The sequence below is a fragment of the Ursus americanus genome, chromosome 31, assembly GCF_024610735.1.
Source record: "Ursus americanus isolate L20-20 chromosome 31, mUrsAme1.1.p, whole genome shotgun sequence".
In the NCBI taxonomy this organism is placed as follows: Eukaryota; Metazoa; Chordata; class Mammalia; order Carnivora; family Ursidae; genus Ursus; species Ursus americanus.
The window spans coordinates 11802199-11816199 of NC_142157.1; the positions used below are offsets into that span (position 1 = coordinate 11802199).

Here is a 14001-nt window from a genome sequence, read left to right on the forward strand (position 1 = left end):
ATAGTAAAGTGCTAAAATCTGTAAATCTCAGTTCTGGCTGCAAAATGAAGAAAAGCAAATTTAGACTGTTTTTCCATGGGGGGGGGGAAGTATTTGATAGAACACTTCTCCTCTGTCAAATTAAATGCTTTCAATTTTACATTTAATTGCTTAAAATAGGGGCGCCTGGTGGCTCAGTCATTAAGCGGCTGCCTTCGGCTCAGGGTGTGATCCCAGCGTTCTGGGATCGAGTCCCACATCAGGCTCCTCCACTGAGAGCCTGTTTCTTCCTCTCCCACTACCCCTGCCTGTGTTCCCTCTCTCGCTGGCCGTCTCTCTCTCAAATAAATAAATAAATAAAATCTTTAAAAAATAATAATAATAATTGCTTAAAATACATTTAGAATAAAAGTTTTGTTATGTCAATGTTTTCAAACAGAAATTACTGATATGGTGTAAAGCACTTAATTTAATCCTAAAATCTGTTAAATTAAAATATTCTCAATTTGTACAAGGATAGGTACCATACATACCCATATTTTTCCCCTTAGATAAATGCATACTTAGAAAGACAAAATCATCTCACATGAAAAAAATAAAAACAATGTAAAACAAAGGACTAAATTGTTCTGCACAGACTAAATGACAAGTGGAAGAGAGTAAGGTCAGTGGGAATTAGAATAGTCGGAGAGAGCTCCATGGAGAATGAGAGACTATGAGCCAGGTCTGAATAGTGTAGGATTAGGCAAGAGGAAGGGAAACTAAAAGGACAGAAAGGACAGCATGAGTAAAAGGCTGAGAGATGGTGACATCACCCCAATTAACTCAGAGGATAAAATCGGATGGCAGGGAAATAAAAATAGATGTCCAGATAATAACTAAATGAATGCTCACAGCAGCATTATTAATGGCAAAAAAGTGGAAACAACCCAAAGGTGCATCAAGCAATGAATGAACAGGGTTTTAGCCCACAATGGAGCACGTTTGACAATAAAAAGAAATGGAGCACTGACATATGCTATAACACAGATGAACCCTGAAAACATTAAGTGAAAGAAGCTAGTCAAAAAGGACTGCACACTGTGTGATTCCCTTTATGTGAAATATTCAGAACAGGCAACTCTATAGAGGCTGGAAGTAGCTGGTGGTTGCCTGAGGCTTGGGGCAAGGGCTAAGGATTTCTTTTCTGGGTGATGAAAATGTTCTACTTGATGGCAGTGATATTGCACAACTCTATGAATATATTCAGAAACCATGAACTATACATGTTAAATGGGTGAATTGTATGGTATGTGTATTTTACCTCAATAAGGCTTTAAACAAATCTAAAGGCAGGACCTAGATAATTTTCTTAATTCTCTCTTTGGGGTGTATATACTATACATGATCTGAATATTTCTATGCATTTACAATGTATCTGAAAGGAAACGAAAATGAAGGAAATACCTAAGTTCAACTGGTTTGTGAAATGACTTTTCTGTACAAGTTATCCTGAAATCAGTACAGATTCTCTATCCATTCATAAAAGTGAAGATGAGAAATAAGAATTCTCTGAAACATTCCATTAAACACTATCTTCTGATTTTATATGGCTCACCTCATCATGGTACCAGAGATATCATTAAAAAACAGTGTTTAGGGCACCTGGGTGGCTCAGTTGGTTAAGCATCCAACTCATGATTTCAGCTCAGGTCATGATCTCATGGTTCACAGAATCAAGCTGGCATGGGGCTCTGCGCTGGTCAGGGAGTCTGCCTCATATTCTCTCCCTCTCCCTCTCCTCTCCCCTCACTCAGGCACACGTGTGCATGTGCATGTGCTCTCTCTCTCTCTCTCTCAAATAAATAAATAAATCTTTAAAAAAAAAAGAACGGTTTGGAAGAAAAAAAAAAAGTCCCTCAATTTCTGTGAGGAATGATGCATAAGTCTCAACTTCCCTAAGTGTAAATACTATAAGAAAAAATGCATAACACAAACAGCAGAATGAAAGTCAAAGTTTAAGAAATAAGTGCACTGCGAAGATACTAAAATTATACTAAATCAACTACAATGAAAATACAAAAGAAAGTGGCCTGTGGAAATCAGCATCCTAAAACACTTTATATTATTTAACTAGCTACAGATTAACTGTTGACATGTTACATTTAATACATACCTGACTTCTGATTTGACTTAATTTCTTCTTTAAATCCTGTGCCTCATCTTCTAAATTAATACGACAACGTGATGTAACCTCTAGTGATGCCTCTGACATAGATTGTTTTTTTAGGGTATCAGCCAGTTCTAGTTGAAGCTGTCTCATAGCTACCTAAAAAGACATTTCTGTTACTGATTTTATAAATCATCTTACTCTTAAGTTATGTTAATAATATGTAACTCTAACATACATACTTTGAAAAATATCACCACATGCATCAATTCACCTTCTTTTCCTAACATGTACACACTGCTGTTTACTGAATTTGGTTTAAGACACAAAAAGGTGTTATCCTCCTGCCCAGTCAGTATTATGTTACTTAGATAATTAATTCAGCCCCACTACCCATTCCTTGTTGATGAATTTGGAAAGCTTCCCAACCTACTGAAGTCTCAAAAAGAAATGGGTATGGGTGGGACTAGCAGTGGTAAATTCTGCATTATGAAATGTTTTCCTTCTTTTTTATTAGAGGCTTCAATTAATGTCAAAGTTCCTCACATATTCAATCCTCTGCTCAAATCCTTCTAATAGATTACTACCTCAGGACAAAAGCGAAGTCATTCTAATGGCTTTCAAGGCCCTAGATAACCTGACTTTCACCTCCCTCCCTGACCTCCATTTCTGCTACACAAGAATCCTGCTACCTCTCATTAATCTGAAAATGGAGATCCAATGCCAAATTAATAAATTACAGAGATATAGTTCTCTTTGTATTGGATAAACTTATGCCCAGATAATAGTAATTGTGCTCTGAAATGACCAAATTACGTGTAAAATTGCTTTAAAAAATTATAAACAGGGGCGCCTGGGTGGCACAGCAGTTAAGTGTCTGCCTTCGGCTCAGGGCGTGATCCCAGCGTTACGGGATCGAGCCCCACGTCAGGCTCCTCTACTCTGAGCCTGCTTCTTCCTCTCCCACTCCCCCTGCTTGTGTTCCCTCTCTCGCTGGCTGTCTCTATCTCTGTCAAATAAATAAAAATAAAATCTTTAAAAAAAATTATAAATAGCAGTGGGAAGATTAAATCAAACACAGTTTTGCTAAAGCTCACCACAGTTGTCCCAAATTATGATTTAATGAAAAGTAAGCGCCTTCAAAGAGTTAAAGGTCATAAGAATACATGATATCAGACTAAAAATTCAAATTTATATAAGTAAAAATAAAGTTATGCCAACCTAAAATGTATAAAGAGCTACCAAAGGTAAAGTACTGAGATACAGCATCTCAGTTCATGTGGGATATCAGGAGTTAACTGTCAAGTTAATCCACTTAATTGAATCTCAATTTCAAAATGCTCATTTTAGGTATGAGCATTTCCATTTATCTGTTCATCATGGTATTAAAATGTGGTGACAAAGATTAAAATTATTATTTTGGCAGTATAAAACTAAATTATTAATATCAGCCTACTATCTATTAGCAATTATAACTTAACCTCTCAAACTTTCATAGATGACACAATTTTATTCAGATTAAAGCACTTCTCAAGTCTAATTTTTATTTGCTGGATACAAGTTAAGGCTGACTTATAGTCTATATATTTTTTATATTCAACTAGATTCAAAATTCAGCCATAATCATTCAGGTCATGATCTCGGGGTCATGAGGTGGAGTTCTCCAATGTGGAGCTCTCTTGGGATTTTCTCTCCCTCTCCCTTTGCCCCACCCCCACTCATGTGCAGGTGCAATCTTTCTCTCTCTCAAAAAAAAATAATAATAATAATCCATAATCAAATATTACTTTGAATTTTCTCTCAGGAAGCTTGAAAAATATTTATCTTTCTGGATACTTACTTCTCTTTCTACTTTCTCCTTTTCATACTGATAAATTCTTTCTTTTAAAAGATTACATTCATTCATTAACTCTTTATTTCTTTCTTCAAACATAAGACCTCGTTTTTCACTTTCAGCTTGAAGTTTTTTTACAATATCCTGAAACTGTTCTTGGATATTAATTACTATCTTTTCTTTACCGGCAGCTTTGTTGTAAGCATCATCTAGTTGCTGTTGAAGCAACGTATTTTCACTTTGTAGTTGAGATAATCTCTCTTCTAAGGACTCCTGCTTTCCAATGTATTTATTCACTTTATCTTGTTCATTTTGATACATGTGTTCAATTTCCTTTTTCTGACACTGTGTTTGACTTAGGTCTCCCTGTACACGTTCTAAAACCAAAGTCTTTTCTCTGAGGGCATCTCTTGTGTGATGGAGCTCAATTTCTAAAGTATTGAGTTGACCTTCAGTTTTCGAAAGATTCTGAGAAAGCAGCTCATTGTTATCTTTTAGGTTAGACACATCGAAATTCAATTTGTCCTGCACACGAACCCATTCATCTTTTGCTCTCTGGAAAGCAAGTTCTACATCTCTCTTTGATGTCTGAATTTGATCACGATCCTGTATAGCACTAGCTAGTCTAGCTCGGTATGATTCAACTTTTGCATCCAGTCTTTCCTTGTTTTGCTTCTCGCCCTCCGATTTTGACTTTAGCATTGTATTCTCAGTGGTCAAAGCATTAATCTGTCCACTATACTGGAATATTGTTTTTGTTAATGTTTCCTCATTCAGTTTTATGGTGTTTTGAAGGCTGGCATTTTTCTCTTTTATAATTGCAATGTCTTCACAGTACTTCTTTTCCTTTTCCCGGTTTTGACTGTTTATTGTGTCTATTTCCAGTCTTAGCATGGCAATTTCATCCTGACACCTGTGGTTTTTATGCAACAGACCTTTTTCTTTTTCATGACTATTAAAAACCTAAGTAAAACAAAGGAGACTTTTAGCTGGAACCCAATAAAATGACATTATCATGATGTTCTCTGAAATTATGGAATAACCTATGTTTATACAATGAACAGGTTGCAGTAAGTGGATATCCAACGGGAAAAAAATAAAGTTGGGTCAAACCCCAAACTTTATACAAGCATAAATTCCCAAAGGTTCAAAAATTTAATTGAAGACAATGAATGCATGAGAGGAAGAAGAAACCAAGACAAAATTTTTAAGAATCTCACAATTGGAAAGGTCTTTCTCTGATTTACAACAAACCCAGAAAGCTTGAAATAAAAGATTAATAAATCTGACGACACTAAAAATTGAGTTTACAGTCTGATATCTAACACAGCTACCCCACAGTAAAATCCTTAGCTCTGCATTATTTGGACAGATTAAATTTCCTAAAATTCTTTTTTCCTGACAATATTCCACAGAATTCCAGTTTTCTAACATTTCTATAGTCAGTTATAAGAATTACATCTACTGACAACCGACAAATCCAGGCACTGCACTATAAACACTTCTACATACTTCAATGAACACTTTTAGTTATCACAATTCTAGAATGGAGAGGTTAAAAATAGTAAGTGAGCTGCAGGACTTTCCTCAGGTCTTCTTACTCCACTACTAGTGCTCTTGCACCAAACTGCAGTTCTTCTCTAGTGGAAATCATCAATACAAAAGGAGCCTTATATTTCAAAATACTGGTGGTAAATAAGATAAAATGTATACAGCTCTTAGAAAAATCATCAGATTATTTGCTGCTGCAATAAATTTTATTTCCTCTTCATGATGTTTAAAATGGTAATAAATACAAAATGGGGGGAAATACACTGAGCTGTTTTATTAGGAATAAAATACTCATCAATAAATTATCATTAGCATATGATTGTTTCAAAAGCACCTTGTAATAAAATAGGATACCACTTGGAGAAAATTGCTACTTTTCTCAAAAGTAGGACACTAACATCCAAAAGAAAGTCTCTGAACAGGCTACACTTTTCCTCCTGTTCGTCAGTGGAAGCGTTAAGCTAACCTCTCTATTAATATAGAGGTGATGAAGTAACTGCCCAAAACTAAAAGATATGTTAATAGCAATAGTTTTGAACTTATGGAAAGCTCATCAATTCTTATGGAAAATAATAAAAGCCTCTCCTTTGGATGAGGACATTATGAATGTCACTATTTGACTCTTGCAGACAAATGCATTTAAACTGAGACTATTACTTTAGCCACTGGACCAAAAATGCCACTGCCCCTTATGTCCCCCCCCCCCCAATAAAAATCCTCTACACTTTCCATGATCTACAGTGTTGGTTTTTAAAATATATATATGCATACATGGAGAAAAAATATTAATTTCAGAAAATAAGATATGTATACATACAAATACATACACACATGTACTTCAAAATAACTAAAGAAAATACCCCAGAATGCGTTTTCTTATCCGCCTTTTCTAGCTCCTTTTGTTTGCAAAGGTGATGGTTTAGAATTCCGTCTTGTAATATTCTGGCATTCTGTTCTTGAGAAAGTTGTTTCTTGGTGTCGTTTTGTTCTTCTACAACCTAGAGACCTATTCTCATTAGGATTTTGGATCACACCATTAAAAAAGAAAGTCAAAAGCTTAAGAGAACTTAAAAAAAATGTTCAAAAGAAGTAGCCTTTGTAAAGACAGGATTTTTATCCTGCTCATGAATAACTCCAATTTTAATTTAAATCACAGCTAAATTTGTCATAGAGTAAAAATATAGGTAGATATAGTATGTGAAATAAAATTTCTTTACAAAACATTTAACTAGTTCCATCATAGTCTCAAGGCAATTTAGCCTGTATTTTAATATAAAAAATCCCAAACTGAGGTGCCTGGGTGGCTCAGTTGGTTAAGTGTCCTATTCTTGGTTTTGGCTCAGGTCATGATCTCAGGGTTGTAAGATCCAACCCCAAGTCAGGCTCTGCACTCAGCGCAGAGTCAGCTTGAGATTCTTTTCCCTCCCTCTCCCTCCCTCTCTACTTCTTCCCCTGCTCATGCTCTCTCCCTAAAAATAAATAAGATCTTAAAAAAAAAAAAAAAAGAAGCCAGGGTGCCTGGGTGGCGCAGTTGTTAAGCATCTGCCTTTGGCTCAGGGTGTGATCCCAGCGTTCTGGGTTCGAGCCCCACACCAGGCTCTCCGGCTGGTAGCCTGCTTCTTCCTCTCCCACTCCCCCTGCTTGTGTTCCCTCTCTCGCTGGCTGTCTCCCTCTGTCAAATAAATAAATAAAATCTTTAAAAAAAAAAAAGCCAACATTCACATTTATCTCAATTTACGTTCCATCCCTTAACTCAGAAAATATACATAGAGCATATATGAAACGCCAAGGATTCCAATAAGCTATTAATTTTAGCTACAAATATAATAGTTCCTATTAGGATAAAACTGATTTTTTAATCTATTTTATATCTAAATAATATACATTAAATCAAAGGGATATTATAAATAATATTGATGGAAATATGCAATTTTTATCAAAAATTTACCTGATTCAAATTATTTCTTACAGTCCTCAATTCCTCATCCCGTGTTCTAAGAGTAAGTTCAAGTTGTTGTTTCAGTTCGACTTCTCTATTATACTGCTCTTCTTTTCTTTTTAATTGCTCCCTAGTTTTTTCATATAACATATCCGTATTTCTTCTTTTTTCTTTTTCTTGTTTTAAGGAAAATCTGCAAATAAATGTGCTTATTTTAAAAATTGTTTTGTAAGCAAGAAAAAGTTCATTTTATGGATCTGGTTCCACATATGTTGGTTTATTGTCCAAATGAAATTTCTATGTTCTCAATTTTTTCCTTTCTAGGGCTCATGTTTTTAATTTCTCACTTCAAGCTCTTCCAAAAGATATACAGAGTTGAAAAGAAGCAATGAGAAAGCATTATGCAGTTTAGTAGTAAGTTTTAGTCAGTAATAACTCTGGTAGAGATTGTAGGGAAAGGAATTTTGAAATTATTCAAAAAAGTTAGAATTGAAAATTATCATTTTTCCCACATAGTCATAATTACTCTTCCATTAGAATAATTTAGTTACTAATTAAAAAGAGAAATTGTGGTTTATAAATTCACTAGAAGTAGATTTCTACTTCACAAAACATCACAGGCACCTCTAAAAATAATTTGCAGTGTAAGACAGCATCTGCAGATGTCATTTGCACAACATACACCTGCAGATTACTGTGATCCAGGACGAGGCTAGGGAGTCTAATATCTGTTGCCCTATACTTTTTATGTTTCTTCTCCTGCAATACTCTCAATTGACCTTGTCGATTATTATTCATTTTATTTTTTTTTTAGAGATTTTATTTATTTGACACAGAGAGAGAGAGCACAAGCAGGTGGAGCGGCAGGCAGAGGGACAGGGAAAAGCAGGCTCCCCGCCGAGCAGAGAGATCTGGACATGGGGCTCAATCCCAGGACCCTGGGATCATGACCTGAGCCGAAGGTAGACACTTAACCAACTGAGCCACCCAGGCACCCCTATTATCCACTTTATAAATCATTTGAAAACCCCTTCTAGACCAACACAGGATACATATTAATTAACAATAAAGAGTAATATGTGCTTACAGCACAGACTTTTGAATTAATTTTATCTACATATGAGAGATGTTGAGAAACTTGAGCAGTAATCATTTTCCATTTTACTTTTTAATCGCTGCATATGTTTAAAGCTAAATAAATTTTTAAAAATTTTTCTGTCTTGAGAAAAATGGCCATGTTATACTCTGTTCATGGGCATACAAATTAATATAAACTTCCCTGAGCACAATTTAAAAATAGGATCGAAGACCTTCTTTAAAAATTTTTATACTTTAAGTAACCAATACTATATTGAATAATGTATTCCAAGTAAGTTAACCAGAAATGTAGAAACAGATTTATATAAAAGACATTCCTTACAGCTTTAATTAAAGTATCGAAAAACGAAAACCAACCAAAATTCAATTTGTTAAATAATGAGGTTTCCATATGGTGGACTTCTATATGGTCATTAAAATTATGATTCGGAATATACATTAAATTATTCGTAGAAATATTCACTGTTAAGAACTTGCTGTATTATTTAGAAGAATCTCATACTTCACAATATTAAAGAAGTTTTCTTCCCTATAAAATCCCAGAAGGTAAGTTAGCAACTACAAAACTTCTCCTACATATCTGTAGTATAAAAGTCAATAGCTCAAGGGATGCCTGGCTGGCTCAGTCGGTAGAGCATGCAACTCTTGATCTCACGGCTGTGAGTTCAAGCCCCACACTGGGTGTGGAACCTATTTCAGAAAAAAAAAAAAAAAAAGTAAATAGTTCAAATACTTCCTTAAAACCAAGACGTCATACCTCAAACTGCAGAGTTCTTGTTCCCATTCCACTTTTTGCTGCTCCAACTGTGATTTAATTTCTTTTGTTTCTGATAGCTCCTTTTGTAGTCCGTTAATCCTACTTTCCATTTTTTTATTTTTTTTTATAAGTTGTTCACAGTGAGTTTTTTTAAGTTCTATTAATCTTTCATATGAAAGAACCGCATCCTGGATTTTTAATAAATTAACAGAATCTACATCAGAGAAAAAACAAAAACAAAATATATAGGGGACCTGGATGGCTCAGTTGGTTAAGCATCCGAGTCAGGTTTCGGCTGAGGTCATAATCTCAGAGTCATGGGATTGAGCCCCGCATGGGGTTCTTCACTCAGCACGCAGTCTGCTTGAGATTCTTTCCACGCCCCCTCCCTCCCCCTCTGTTCTTCTCTCACCCCCCACTCATGCTCGCACTCAAATAAATTAAACCTTAAAAAAAGAAATAAAATATCAGTACTTTCTGCATATAAAGGACTGTGTGCTTTCACATTCACTCATTCATATATTAAACAAATATATATTGAATGACTTCAATGTAAAAGATATTATACGGGCACCTGGGTGGCTCAGTCCATTAAGCATTTGCCTTCAGCTCAGGTCATGATCTCAGGTTCCTGGGATCAAGCTCTGCATTGGGCTCCCTACCCAGTGGGGAGTCTGCCTCTCCCTCCCCCTCTGCCTCTGTCCCTCCCCCAGCTTGTGCACTCTCTCTCTCAAATAAAATCTTAAAAAAAAAAAAGAGATTATACTAAGCTATGCAGATTAAACAGACAAGATCCCTGGCTCTTATTTAGCTTCAAGTCTAGTGAAAGGGAAAGACAAATAAAACGACAATTACAAATTCAGATAGTTCCTATAAGGAAACGGAGTTCTAGGATCACATAACATAATGTGATCTACCCTGGGAAGGGAAGATTCCCCGAGGAAGAGAGAACTATTCTGAGAAATGGAGGAGGAGGAGGAAAGCAAGTGAGCAAAGGAGGAAGACAAGCATTCAAGACAGCCTACAGCATGTGCCAAAGTTCTGTTGCAATCTGCTTCTGGCCAAGATGGAGTAACAGGTACTGATTTACCTTCCTACCTGAAACAAGCCAAACAAAAACAGATAAAATACATTTTAAAATTATTTTCAAGACAAAAGACTTCAGTCAATGAAGGACAATGATCCCTGAAAACAAAAGAAGTTAACCTAACACACACCCGAGCTCACTGCCTTGGGAGAATTTCCACTGACCATGACACAGGTGAAAAAACTGAGATAGACTCCACCAGATTCCCTGAGTTGAGATGACGAAACTGAGAATCTGGTGAAACCAAGGCAGATAGAGATCAGAGGTCAAAACACTGGAGAGAAGAAAGCAGAACAAAGAAAGAACTCTAGAGATCTGCAGAGGGCTCCACTGGTGCTCACACAGCACCAGGGATGGTATCGATTCCCATTAGCCATGCTGGGAAAACTCATAACCTGTAGCACAATGAATACAGTAGGTCTTGCCTCAGCGGTGGGGAACAATGAGCTCTAGGCTGAGCACTACTCTGGATTCACCTAACAATTCATAAGAATAGGACTGGAAAGGGTCAAACTGTTTGTAATCAACTTAGCTATATCTCAAAAGAAAGCATAAAAAGGTAAGTAGAGGCATAGAAGCTATTTTTAAAAAACCAAATAGCACTTACAGAGATGTAAATTATGTCAGACATGAAAAATACACTGGATAGGAATAAACACGTATTAGACATCGCAAAATAAAAGACTGAAATTGACCTCAGAAAACTGTGAGAAAACTTCAAGAGGCTAATCTACAATTCCCCAAAGAGGCAGAGGAAAGGAACCAGAAAAAAATATTTGAACAAAAAATGACTGGGGCACCTGGGTGGCTTAGTCGGTGGGCGTCTGCCTTCAGCTCAGGTCATGATCTCAAGGTCCTAGGATCAAGCCCCATGTCGAACTCCCTACTTAGCGGGGAGTCTCCTTCTCCCTCTCTTTCTGCCCCTCCCCCTGCTCGTGCATTCTCTCTCTCTAAATAAATGAATAAAATCTTAAAAAAAAAAAAAGAAAAGAAAAAAAAATGACCAAAACCTTTCTAAACTTAATGAAAATTATACTCCCACAGATCCAGAAGGATCTGGCTAGGAGAGGAGAAATGGAAGTTAACTGTTATAATTTTCTTAAACTACACATGATGTGGTAAAACATTACTTAAAGGTGGATTGTGATGCTTAAATCATATACTTTAAACCCTCATCACTAAAATAGCAAAACTAAAGAGTTATAGTTAGTAAGCAAAATACATACACACACACACACATATAAAACTAAATAATAGAAATTACTTGATTAATCTAAAAGAAAGCAGAAAAAGAAGAGAATGGGAACAAACAGCAGAAAGGACAAATGGAAGTCAAACAACATGCCGACAGATTCAAATCAACTACATCAACAATCACATGAAATGAAAATGGTCTAAAAGCCTCAATTAAAAGGCAGACTCTCAAAATGGATAAAAAAGGAAGACCTAATTATATGCCACCTATAAAAAAAATGCAATTTAAATGTAAAGACACAAATCTGTTAAAAGGCCAGAAATATGACAGACCACACTAACACTTGACAAAAGAAGGCTGAGCCTCAGTGACTATGTTAATACCAGACAAAATAGATATCAAAGCAAAAAACTTAGCAGCAATAAATAAGGTCATTTTATAATGATAAAAGGGTCAACTGAAAGAAGCATAACAAACCTAAATGTTCACGCATCTATTAATAGGTTCAAAATACATAAAGCAAAAATCGATAGAATTGCAGAAAACAGGCAAATTCACAATTATAGTCTGAGATTTCAACAGGCAGAAAATCAGCAAGAGTATAGTAGACTTGAACACCACCATTTTCTCAAGTATCCATAGAACATTTACCAAAAGAGACTATATTTTGCGTCACAAAATAAATTTTAATAAGAGGAGTAAGTCAAAAGGACTGAAGTCATAAAAGTGTGTTCTGTAACCACAGAGAAATCAAATTAGAAATCAAGAATAAAAATATCTCTGGAGGGGCGCCTGGGTGGCTCAGTCGTTAAGCGTCTGCCTTCAGCTCAGGGCGTGATCCCTGCGTTCTGGGATCGAGCCCCACATCAGGCTCCTCTGCTGGAAGCCTGCTTCTTCCTCTCCCACTCCCCCTGCTTGTGTTCCCTCTCCCTGGCTGTCTTTCTGTCAAATAAATAAATAAAGTCTTTAAAAAAAAAATCTCTGGAAATTACTCAAATATTTGCAAACTAATTAACACACATCTAAATAATCCCTGGGTCAGAGTGCCTGGGTGGCTCAATTGATTAAGCATCTGTCTTCAGCTCAGGTCATGATCTCAGGGTCCTGGGATAAAGCCCCACATTGGGTTCCCTGCTCAGAGGGGAGTCTGCTTCCCCTCCCCCCCGACCAAGCTCATGCTCTCTCTCTCCCCCAAATAAATAAAATCCTTAAATAACCTCTGGTTCAACGAAGTAATGAAAAAAGAAATTAGAAAGTATTCTGAACTGAATGAAAAGGGACACATATTAGAATTTCTGGAATCCTGCTATAGTAGCACTCATATGAACATTTATAGCACTGAATGTATATATTAAAAAAGAAGAAAAGTCTCAAATTGATGACCTTTGGGTCCGCCTGACGAAATTAGTAGAATAGTCAAGAAAAAGTCTGATAACCTTTGGTTATGTAGAAAATCTGACAGAATTTTTTAAAAAGCTACTAGAACTAATAAATGAATTCATCAAGTTTGGAGGATATAGAATCATTATATGAAAATCAACTGTATTTCTATATGGTAGCAATAAACAATCAAAAATTAAAATTTGAAATTTATGTTAAAAATTAATTTTAATTATTAATTAAAAATTAAAACTGCATTGAATAAAAAATAATCACAGGTAATATCATAAAAGATAGAAAGACCTAGACACTAAAAACTATAAACTATTACCAAGAAAATGTAAGAAGACTTATATAAATGGAGAGATATACTCTGTTCAGGGTTGAAAAATTCAGTATTGTTAAAATTAATCTGTAGATCCAACATAATCCAAACCTGATTTTCAGAAGACCACCAGAATTTTTTCTCTTAGAAAATGACAAGTGGATTCTACAATGCATTTGGAAAAAATAAATAAATAAAATAAATAAAATTCATGTGGAAACACAAAGGATCTAGAATAGCAAAAGAGCCCTGAGAGAGAACAAAACTGGAGGACTAACACTAACCACCTGATTTCAAAAATTATTATAAACTGGTAGTAATTAAAACAGCATGATATTGGTGTAAAGAAGGCTAAAGAGATCAATGGGACAGGGGCGCCTGGGTGGCACAGCGGTTAAGCGTCTGCCTTCGGCTCAGGGCGTGATCCCGGCATTGTGGGATCGAGCCCCACATCAGGCTCCTCTGCTATGAGCCTGCTTCTTCCTCTCCCACTCCCCCTGCCTGTGTTCCTCTCTCGCTGGCTGTCTCTATCCTGTCGAATAAATAAATAAATAAAATCTTTAAAAAAAAAAAAAAAAGAGATCAATGGGACAGAGTAGAGTCCATAAATAAACCCACACATATATGGTCAACTGATCCTGATGAAGATGCAAATGGGATGAAGTAAAAAAATATATAGCCTTTTCAACAAACAGTGCTGGACCAAC

The 14001-nt window shown here is 35.9% G+C and overlaps 1 protein-coding gene across 18 annotated transcripts in view; it reads right to left on the reverse strand.

Annotated features, from left to right (window-relative positions):
* ANKRD26 (ankyrin repeat domain 26) overlaps positions 1–14001 on the reverse strand; it is a 124137-nt gene that overhangs the window by 44006 nt on the left and 66130 nt on the right. For 13 of the 18 annotated variants that reach the window (XM_087857588.1, XM_087857589.1, XM_087857587.1 and 10 more), the window contains 5 exons: positions 9308–9521; positions 7462–7645; positions 6374–6511; positions 3969–4925; positions 2135–2287 (listed from right to left, as the gene is read on the reverse strand). In XM_087857588.1, coding sequence (XP_087713714.1) covers positions 2135–2287; positions 3969–4925; positions 6374–6511; positions 7462–7645; positions 9308–9521 — 1646 coding nt within the window. Of the gene's footprint in view, positions 1–1861; positions 2288–3968; positions 4926–6373; positions 6512–7461; positions 7646–9307; positions 9522–14001 lie in introns of those variants that run through there. The other 5 variants (XM_087857591.1, XM_087857602.1, XM_087857594.1 and 2 more) reach the window with 4 other exon arrangements.